The 11,760-nt window shown below is 36.0% G+C and overlaps 1 protein-coding gene across 1 annotated transcript in view; it reads right to left on the reverse strand.

Annotated features, from left to right (window-relative positions):
• cntrl (centriolin) overlaps positions 1 to 10,234 on the reverse strand; it is a 29,742-nt gene extending 19,508 nt beyond the window's left edge. The window contains 11 exon segments of the mRNA XM_046841904.1: positions 1,274 to 1,468; positions 2,029 to 2,138; positions 4,019 to 4,199; positions 5,210 to 5,329; positions 5,654 to 5,692; positions 7,109 to 7,302; positions 7,489 to 7,675; positions 7,761 to 7,902; positions 7,996 to 8,126; positions 8,226 to 8,353; positions 9,705 to 10,234. Of these exon segments, the coding sequence (XP_046697860.1) occupies positions 1,274 to 1,468; positions 2,029 to 2,138; positions 4,019 to 4,199; positions 5,210 to 5,329; positions 5,654 to 5,692; positions 7,109 to 7,302; positions 7,489 to 7,675; positions 7,761 to 7,902; positions 7,996 to 8,126; positions 8,226 to 8,353; positions 9,705 to 9,846 (1,569 nt within the window). The 5' untranslated portion in view covers positions 9,847 to 10,234.
• Positions 10,235 to 11,760: the final 1,526 nt, after the last annotated feature.

Here is an 11,760-nt window from a genome sequence, read left to right on the forward strand (position 1 = left end):
TAGTGAATTAGTTCTGGACTAATACTTGTTAAAGGCAAAATGAGTAGCTAATAGACATTTTATTACAATTACCATATGCATGATGTAAGGCCTAAGTGCAGTTTATAAACCTAAAACTACAAATCAGCATTTTTATTTTTTCAAGGATTTACAACCACATACTGCATACAAATTAGGACATAAAGATCAAAACATGATTCCCAGTTATATTCAGAGCACATCCTGCACGTCACCTGGTATTGTGCCACTGTGTCACTTCCCTTGTCAAGGCAAATACTGGTATGTACATTGTACAAATGCAAAAAAGGTTTTGTGCAATTTTTTCGTCAGTTTTTCAATTACATAGTAGCATCGAAGGCAAAATAGTTCTATTATATAGTTATTTACTATTAAAAAAACCCATTTGATAAAATAATTGTTTTTCGTGAATATCAGAATATAACATCCCTAACATAACAAACAAAATCAAAGTTTCTTCAAGCATTACACAGCATTATGAAAACATATAGCATGCAAAACATACAACCACGCACCCCTCCCATATTTCACTGGGGTACTTACTAACATCAAGTGGTTGACATGGTCAAAAATCCTGCTCCACCTCCATTACTGGCTCTACTGAGGCTACAGGATGGCACCTTGCTATTCTTTAGACTTTTCTATCTCTCTGATCCACTCCTCAGCATTACCGAATTTTAGCTACAAAGTTTTTGCTTGTAGACACAGTACAGGGTTTCCCCCTGCTTTGCACTTCAGCTCTCCTCCCATCCATCTACCCCCCTTAACCATCACACACACACATACACTGTTCCTCTATATTCTCCCCCTCTCCCTCCAGCTCCTGCTTTGAATCAACACAGGAAACCCTCTGTCCAACCAATCACTGGCTATAACAAGGGAGTGAGCTACTTTCCAAGCTCCACCCAAATTCCCTACAGGAAGCCTCCTCCCATTTCCTTAAAGAGACAAACACTAAGAATGATTTGGCTGCAGCTTTTGATACTTTCACTAGGCATCTCTACAGTATGAATTCCACTGGGAGGCTGATCTTGTTTTTCTGGAATGGAACCAAGGCAACATTCAGTATAGCTGCGTTTGTCGTCAAGGTCGCTGGCGGAGATATTCTTACCATATCAAATGACCTTATGTTTTTAGTTCCAAATGTTCAGGGAATTCGAAATGACTTTGAAATAATGACTTGACAGCAAGAGAATTACTGGAGAAAAACAAAAACTATACTTATATCAAAATACAGTCTAAAGCTATTACTAACGTGTCTGATGTCTTCTGGATTTAGAGTGTGTAGTAAGTTCTGGAGATGGTCCACCTCCCCTTGAGCCTGGTTGAGTTCAGAGCTCTGCCTGTCCAGATGTTTCTCCAGGGTTTCAGCCTCCTCCCGCATCTCACATAACTTCTGGATCTTTGAGTGCAGCTGCTGTCTGAGATGGTCCTTCTCTGCTTCTGAAATCTCCAAGAAGTCACATACAAAGAGTACACAGTGTTACAGGACTTGCAATAAATGTGCTGATAATTAATAATAATAATAATAATAATAATAATTAATAATGCACGTTTTCCAACCATACAAGTGAAACAATTTATATTCAAGCAAAGAATTTTAAACTTCCATCTACTTTTCTCATAGAAATCTCATGCACACTTTCAGTAAGCCTCAGATTCCTGGTCTTGGCTGACAGGAAAGGAGCTCTATGTAGCCCTCTGCTGTTGAAGCCTATCCTCCTTAAAGTTTATAGTGCTTTCAGAGATGCTTTTCTCTCTTAACAACAAGGCATTTCCACTCACATAACTGACATTTTCATCAGCAGCTCAGTCAAACCAGCCAATCTGGCAACAGGAACTCTGCCATAATCAAAGTTTGGTGTGAACATTACCTGAAGCTCTTGATCTGTACATCAGACTGCTGCCACATGATATAACGAGTTAGAAAAATGTTAGCAAAATATAGTTTCTTTATATATTTGGACCTAAAGTAATAATAATAAAAAAAAACCTATAAAAAAGACACACTCGTTTTTGAGATGCCGCCTCTTCTAATTGTTGCAGCTCTTCCGTGGCTCTCAGGATCTGTCTCTCTCTGTACTCCATCTCCTTATGCAGCTGCTGTAGCCGTTCCTCAGCTGTGTATTATAGATAGATAGATAGATAGATAGATAGATAGATAGATAGATAGATAGATAGATAGATAGATAGATAGATAGATAGATAGATAGATAGATAGATAGATAGATAGATAGATCGTTGTCATTGCATAGTACAGGTACAATGTGTATGTATTATATGTACAGCATATATATATATATATAATATAGTGTGTAAACATATGTACAGTGAATAAATATAAAGGCTATAGCAGTGAAGAGATGTGTAGACACTGTTGAAAAATACAAGTTAATGGTTATAAGCCTATGGCAGTGAAAACTGTGCAGACACTATAGCATTGAAAAACATGAGCTGAAAAAAACAAGTCTGCTATATATATATATATATATATATATATATATATATATATATATATATATATATTTACATACATGGATGTGAAATATTAGGCAGGATGTACAGTAAGGTATATATAGATACACATAAAAAAAATAGTAGTGCAGATGTATGTAAGGCACAATATGTGTAGAGAATGAGGAGTATAAAAAATACAATATGTAATATGTACATTGTATGTATAATTGTACAGATGTTATATACAGTGTTTTATACAGTGATTATATAACACTATATATATATATATATATATATATATATATATATATATATATATATATATATATATATATATATTGCATGCCATTTTATTATTACTTGATTGTACCACAGCACAGTAACATTTGAGAAGCTGTTTTTGTAGAACTGAAAGGCTAAGACGGTTTTTCAGCTGTCATATAACCAATAGATTTATATTACTGCACTCTTTCTTATGTTTCTATAGAACACTGCGTTCAGAGGGACTTGTACAGTGCCAAATAATATAAGACTAATAGATACATTAAAAAACATTAATAGATGCATAATCGTATCTGTGCATGTGAATACAAACCCAATTCCAAATAAGTTGGGACACTGTGTAAAAAGTACAAAAACAGAATGTAACAATTTGCATATAGGGCAGGGCAAATGTCTGGAAAAATAGGTGTTTTCAAAATTAAACAGTTTTGTTAATTAAATGTTGTTGCTTTACAATTAAACAGAGAAACATTTTGCAACTAATTAGTTAACTGAAACCAGGTCAGTTAGATCATAGACTACACAGGAGTAAACATGGCCCTGTCCCAACATTTTTGAGACCATCAAATTCAAAATTACTTTTTTGTTTCCTTAGAATGGTATATATTCTCAGTTTAAACTTTTTATATGCATTTTTTTTTATATTTTTTCTATAGGAATCTTCTGCAATAAATTTCATAACTAGTAAATATTCCAATATTTCATTGAATAAACAATTCTACATATGTCCTCATAACATATTCCTGTGATATAAATGGAATAACAATATATGAAAATAATCAATGCAGGAACTGTATGATGCTCAATCTGTTACCACCTGAACAAATACATCCGTGGCACTTATTGCTTTATGTCAGTGGTTTTTAGAGTGCAGCGCTAAAAAGGTATTTATATACATTTCTTTGTGTATTCTTCATGCATCTTCATTTATGATTTTTTTCTAATAAAAAAAGATCATACACTCAAAGCAACCAAAAACAAACAATAAGGGCATTAATGCAAATAAATTAAAACAACAACAGTGGGGATTCATAACAACTACACTTACATTTTTCTCTATTTTTAAGCTTTTAATGCTATTTGATGTTATTGATTTAGAACTTGACATTACAATAAATATAAATTTTTTTCAACTTGAAGTATTTTGTTATTACTATCACATCCTGCTAAAGTGGGGAATGACAGAAAAAGTTTAAGAACTATTGCTTTATGCAAAGTGTGTACTATAACAGCCTGTACTATTTGGACATCGGTACTGTACCTCTTCTCAAGTCCTGCATAGACTCCTCCTTCTCCTCATCCTTCAATTTGTCTGAATGCGTAACGTGTCCTGTAGTTGGACTCCTGTGCCCTGCATCTATACTGTCCGATGTACACGTGTTTCTTTTGTGACGGGCTTTTCCAATGTACGGACTCTCACCAGTCACATCCACTTCCAGGTCCTAAACAGAACAGATTCTGTTTCAGTGTGCAGAATTGTAACATTTTACATCAGTGGTCCCCAACCCCTGGGCAGCGGAATTGGTATCGGGCCGCACAGGAAGAATACATAACTTACATTATTTCCGTTTTATTTATGATCTGATTCTGAACGATGTTTTATTTTTTGAAAATGACCGGATTCTCGCCGCCACATCTGTCTATGACTCACTCTTGATGCATGTCATGATGCCTCGGTCACATGTCTTACCTCCATCCCCTACCTTCTTAAAGGGGCTCCGGCTGGACACACATAATACATTACCACAAAATTCAAACCCCCAAACGAGCAAAATGACCAAACAACAACACAGTGGATTCACGTTTATTATTATATTTAGAAAACACCAGTTTTTATGCTGCTTGTATCATTTTATTTTGTTGTATTTATCCTCCACACCTTAAAAGCCGGTCTGTGAAAATATTGTCTGACATTAATCTGGTCTGTGGCGCAAAAAAGGTTGGGGACCGCTGTTTTACATGATCAGGGTTTCTGCAGGTTTCACAAAGTCTAAGACTTTTTTAAGAGCATTGATAATGAAATTTAAAACCTAGATCACGACATCAAAATCACACACAAATACGTTAGCAATTGGCCCTAACCAAGCCCTAAGTTCATTTTTTCCAACCCTAGCTAAACTTTCTAACTGCTAAACTAAAACACTTTCCTAAAACACAAACACTAAAACACTTTCCCAATCAAATCTGTGTTCGGTCTGTGGTACAATCCAAGATTTGCCCCAATAACAGAAAACTTGAACTTGATTGAGTGTTGCATGTTGGTCTCATTTATAGTATAATTAATCAATATAATTTTCCTCACGGGATCAATAAAGTATGTCTAAGTATAAGTCATTTGTAAATAAGGCACAAGTGTTGCCAAATGGCTGGTGAATAAAACAGGACAGTCTTCTTGCACATTAAAACACAGATCAATGAACAAACTGATGAAGTAATTCTTCATATAACTCACCTGATTACTAAAAAATGGAAGTGGTTCAAACTTAGCATCAATCTTATGAAAAGCCAGCTCCTGCTCAAGCTCATACTGCTTCTGGCAGGCCCGGGTCAGCTCAGCGGTCTTCTGTTTTAGCTGGAAAATACATTAAGTGTTTTTAGGAACCAGTATAATAATTGCAGGCGTTCATTTTAGAACATAAACTCCACTGCAAACGTATTCAATAAATGCCGATGCATTTTGCATATGTAAAATGCACGTACGTATCGGAATTTACAACTCGAAATATGCATGCAGAATGCACTGTAGCATGCTTATGAAGATAGCAAAATCTGTATCATGTCACTCTAGGAGACTACCTGGTGACACAGGAGAAAGTCATGACAATTCACTTCACTAGGGCTTCGGGAGCTGGTGGACGACTGATCTAACGAAAACTGATTAGACACAAATAAATACCTTGTAGAAAGAATCCAGCAGGGAAACAGGCAATCGAGGCTGAGCATGGAAACGCAGCATAGAGACAGAAATGGCATGCAAGGTTTAGAAAAGAACATGCACGTCTGGAAAGGTTGTAATAAAGAACGTGAGAACATAAGATACAGATAGTAAAACTGGTGGGAGACTATTTCCTTTTCTGGCATTTTTTGAGTCTGCTTGTTGCCTCGGTAGAGTCGCTGCAAATCAATAATAAGCTCATTTGACTTGACCTTTGAGGTAACATTTTTATCAGGAAGGGCATCGGACAAGGATGAGGATGAAAAAGATCAAAATCTGGGGATGGTAAGATTCACTGATTTGCATTGGTGCATCGGCAATAAAAGTTAATCATGTGAGGCCTCGTTTTTTACATAATTGCACTGATAAAAAATTAGTTATTTATGTATAATGAATAGTAGTGGATGCGCTATATTTGCATTATTTCAAAAGTGACCAATATTTGATATGTAGATTGATTTCTCGTCGTTCTCTCAGCCCCGCTGCTGCCACGTGAATACGGCGTTACACAACATTACGGAGACCGAGGCGTGTCCTGAGAGTCACACAGAATACAGATTGACATGGCAGAGGTAGAGCTGCGTCTTGATTATTTGCTCTCTGTTTGAGCCAAAGAAATGAAAAGCCAAATTTTATTTTTTCATTGCATAATATTGCATTGAATCTCATTGTGAAATCGGATCACACTGTATCTTATTAGGGGTGAATCGCAACGCATCGCATCGGTAGTTGCTTCATATGTATATTTAATGTATTGTATCATTGGATATGCATCAACATGCATATTGCATCTCGAGATGCACATCCCTAGTAACCAGATCTCAATCAAACACCGATTAGAGATGCTGTGCTGACGTGTTAATACAGTGTTCTCCAAAACCTCAACCGAAGGAATATATTTGAAAATATGGTTCTGCATTTTTTACACCTTGTCCCCTGTCTCTATACAGAAATATGTAAAGAAAATGTAACATTCAGATAAATACTACACACTGCTTAGTCCCACCAGAGCACTCAATTTTATAATGTTCATGAAGCAGAACCAATAGTTAGATGGAAAACACAAATAGTCTAAATGATAAAGAAAAAAAAAAAGGCACCAAAAACATTATTCAGTAATTGATACTACCTTTATTGTGACTGACAGATCGCTAGGGAAAGTAGCAGGAAGTGAAGAAGAAATGGGTTAAAGCTTAAAAAAGAAAGAAAGTAGAAAGAAGCAAACTCAAGTTGGTAAAGGAATAAACTGGTTTAAACAGTGAAACACTAGATTTCTTCTCATTAATAGCACATTTTTTAAAACACACTAAAATCTACTGTCCGTTCCTGCAGGTTTAAAACAAATCTACATTCTAAATGTAAATCTTAATCCTAGCCTTGGTGCTATAGAGGAAAGGGAGAAGCTCTGTTACTCACCAGTTCAGATTTGGTGCCCAGCTCCATTTCAAGCTGTTCCTCTCGCCACTGTTTCTCCTGGCTTTGCTGCCTCAGGCTTTGCTGGAGCTTCTCTTGATCTTCCAACTCCTTCAATGCTACAGCTTTCTCCTCCTGCAGTCGCTCGATCTCTGTGCCTTTTTCTTCCAGCTCTTGCTCCAGACGCTCAATCTCCTCTGCAAGCCAGAAAGCAGATGCACACGATACAAAACAGACACAGAGACACATCACAATTGTAACTTCAGTCTTTCCTGTTTGCCTTTAACTTTGCAAATGCAACATTTCACTTTGACAAAAAACGTATTGAGAGTTTGTATGCAGACACAGTGGGTTTGTGTGTGAAGGTAGAATGCACTCTATACCAGTGTAAAAGCGCTGGTGAGCTTTTTCACGCTCGTGCTCGGTGACTGGTTGCCCATCCAGAACCTCCAATGATCTGAGATGAAAAACTAAGAAGGGGCGGTAGTGGGGAAGGTCTGATACAGGGTTCCCTGCTAACATTAGCTCAGTTAGACTTTTTAGAAGCTTCAATTTGGTGAGCTCATGAAGCTAAAAGATAAAAGAGGATAACAGTTAGAACATGAGATGCATAAATAACCGATAAACAGATTTGACAGAATAAAATGATATTAACGGAAAATATCTTGTTCTTCTGAAGGTTTAGCTTCTGAAGGGACTTGAGCTTTTTCCCGAACCACAGCGGCACATGTTCAATCCTGTTGTCAGACAGATTCAGAATCTGTAGGTTGGCCATTTGCTCTAGACCTTCTATTTTCCTGCAGGAGGGAAACCAGCAATTTTATTACGCAACCCTTCAGTACATAACCAAATAAGATGCTTCTTAAATGAAATAAATATATAGAATTTACCGGATTCTGTTATTGGAAAGATGCAGCTCTCGCAACTGATGAAGCTTTTCCAATTTCTCAATTTTTTCAATAATGTTGTTACTAAGGTTGAGAACTTGAAGACGCTCACATCTGTCCAGGTTCTCAATGTACTAAGACATATAAAGAGCAGAAAATCAACCACAGATATCACTGAACAATCACTCAGATCCATAAGCGGTGAGCAGTAGATTAAATGTCGTCTTTCTCACCCTGAAGTATATAACTCCATGAGTAGTGGACAGATTCAGACAGCGCACATGGGACAGATTGTCTTGCTTGGCCAACTTCTTGATAAAGTCCTCCGTGATGTACCGTGTTCCTGTGCATTTTATTTCGTCTTCAAAACAAACGTAAATGAGTGAATGAAACCATACAGGAGGAGGCTTTTTCTCTGATAGTGTTACATCTATTATTCAATCATTTAGTCATCATTTACCACTTTACCTGGTCAGGATAGTGGTGGTTTAAAGTCTGTTCTGTGAACAGTGTGTACAAGGCAAGTCATCCCTCACACATGTGCTTGGTTTGAGGCAGTGTAGCCAATACATTATCTTATGTAACTGTTTCTCACTCATCGTTATGAACCATCTGGGGAAATCTGGCCGTGTACCCAGTGTTACAGAAATAGACTCACCAATGGATTCACCATGACCTTGACTGCGATAAACAGAATCCAGAGGGAAGTTCATAAAGAAAGAAGGATGGCAGAGAGACAGAGATGGATGTGTAAGTAGATGGATGGATGGATGGATGGATGGATGGATGGATGGATGGATGGATGGATGGATGGATGGATGGATGGATGGATGGATGGATGGATAGATAGATAGATAGATAGATAGATAGATAGATAGATAGATAGATAGATAGATAGATAGAGGGATGGATGAACGGATGGACGGACACATAATAGAATAAATGAGTGAATGGATGGATGGATGAATAAGTAAATAATTAAAAGAATAAATGAATGATTTAAATGGATAAATGAATGTAAGAATGGAAAAATGGATGAATGAATGGATAAATGGATGAAAGGATAATTGGATGAATGAATGGATAAATGGATGAATTAATTAATGGATAAATGGACGAAAGAATGAATGAAAGAATGAAAGAATGAATGAATGGATAAATGGATAAAAGAATGGATAAATAGATGAATGAATGGATAAATTGACGAAAGAATGAATAAATGAATGAATGGATAAATGAATAAATGAATAAAAGAAAGAATAAATTGCTGAATGAATGGATAAATGGATGGAAGAATGAATGAATGAATGGATAAATGAATAAAAGAAAAAATAAATGGATGAATGAATGGATAAATGGATGGAAGAATGAATGAATGAATGAATGGATAAATGAATAAAAGAATGAATGAATGGATAAATGAATAAAAGAAAGGATAAATAGATGAATGAATGAATGGATAAATGGACGAAAGAATGAATGAATGGATGGATAACTGAATAAAAGAATGGATAAATAGATAAATGAATGGATAAATGGATGAAAGAATGAATGACACTTTTACAATTCAAATTCTAAACATGTTCGGAGGAAATACGGACACTGTATATTTCTAAACCATGTCTGAATGATGATGGTTGATGACTGGAAAGTTCTCGCTTAGTTAAGGAGCGTTTGCTGAAGTATAAATGATGTCAGAGGTGTAATTTTACCGTCATCACTGAGTTCAGCTGGATGTTCACTCGCTGCTGTAAGACTTAGGTCGTGTTCAGGAGCAGAAACTGACCTGGAAGCTCTCAGTCCCTCTACAGACCAGGCTCTGTGGGAATCATCTCCCTTCTTCATACTGACCATCAGCTAGCTGGCTCTGCAGGCGTGCTTTTCTCTCTTTCTCCCAACACAGACACCTAAATGACCTGTTTCCAGTAGGAATATTCGCTTTACGTGCACATGCTCTAATTCAGACGAGTAATTTTACTTTTCTCGATTCCTGCATAACTGTTTTCGGCTAATCACTGAGTTAGCTAGCTGACCTGCTGAACTGACTTAGCCAGCGTGCTGGACTAATCTACAGAGGATTAACCGCTGCGTTTCATATGCAAAACCGAAATTTTATATATATACATCAATAAACTAACAAACTAATCATTTCGAGCTTCTTTCTAACTTTATCCTCACTGCATTCCCGTTTACACATCACTGAGAAGTTGGTTGTTAGCATGGCCACAATGCTGGGCTTGTTTCCATGGAGACGGAGCTACAAAGTACTTGGTCACGTGACACGTCTTTCCTGGTAAATACAGAGTAAAAGAAGTGGACTGTGTACTTACAAGTTTATTTATTTTTTGTTTTGTTTTTTTGGGCTCACGATTATAAAAAAACAACTTTTAATCAGATTCTGTGGGGGAGAATTTCTGGCAAAATAAAATGTGTGCAAAAAAGAAAAACCTAATCAGAATGTAGAAATCGTGCTGCCTGAAGAGAAAATGTCGTGTTTGTTTTTTATTCGTTTAAATTATTCATAACGCTTTTTAAAAATATGACCGAATACTGATATTTATGTCAAATAGGCTTTATTGTCATTCCAAACCCTTTACTGTAGAGTACGAAGCAAAACGAAAAGCTGTTCCTCCAGGACAGAAGTGCTGCATGAGACAACATAAATTAATAATAATAATAATAATAATAATAATAATAATAATAATAATAATAATAAACATAGACACTACACAAAACTAAATGGGACACAACATATAGTGCACGTGTGTAGTGCAAAAAACAAAATGACAGTGAGGTGGTAGACGTAAGACAGTGAAATAGTAGATATAAGAGTGAGATTGTAGATACAAGATAGAAAGATAATAGATATAAGAGTGACATAGTAGATATAAGACAGTGAGATGATAGATATAAGACAGTGAGATGATAGATATGAAAGTGAGATAGTAGATGTAAGACAGTGAGATAGTAGATATAAGACAGTGAGATGGTAGATATAAAAGTGAGATAGTAGATATGAGTGAGATGGTAGATATAAGAGTGAGATAGTAAATATAAGACAGTGAGATGGTAGATATAAGAGTGAGATGGTAGATATAAAAGTGAGATAGAAGATATGAGTGAGATGGTAGATATAAGAGTGAGATAGTAAATATAAGACAGTGAGATGGTGGATATAAGAGTGAGATGGTAGATATAAGACAGTGAGATAGTAGATATAAGACAGTGAGATGATAGATATAAAAGTGAGATAGTAGATGTAAGACAGTAAGATGATAGATATAAGAGTGAAATGGTAAATATAAGACAGTGAGATAGTAGATATAAGAGTGAGATGATAGATGTAAAAGTGAGATAGTAGATATGAGTGAAATGGTAGATATAAGACAGTGAGATGATGGATATAAAAGTGAGATGGTAGATATAAAAGTGAGATGGTAGATATAAGACAGTGGGATAGTAGATATAGGACAGTGAAATAGTTGATATAAGACAGTGGGATTGTAGATATAGGATTGAGATGGTAGATATAAGACAGTGAGATAGTAAATATAAGAATGAGATGGTAGACATAAGACAGTGGGATAGTAGATATAAGATTAAGATGGTAGATAGTCATACGATAGTGAGACAGTAGACAAGACAGCTGACACTCAACAGTGAGACTTTTGATTTAACTGGCACTAATAATAATGAATCTTAAAAATTATTGTGGAGTAGTTTTGGCCCACTCTTATTTGCTAGACTAAAATTCAACCACATTGAATG

Source organism: Silurus meridionalis, chromosome 27, assembly GCF_014805685.1.
Source record: "Silurus meridionalis isolate SWU-2019-XX chromosome 27, ASM1480568v1, whole genome shotgun sequence".
Lineage (NCBI taxonomy): Eukaryota > Metazoa > Chordata > Actinopteri > Siluriformes > Siluridae > Silurus > Silurus meridionalis.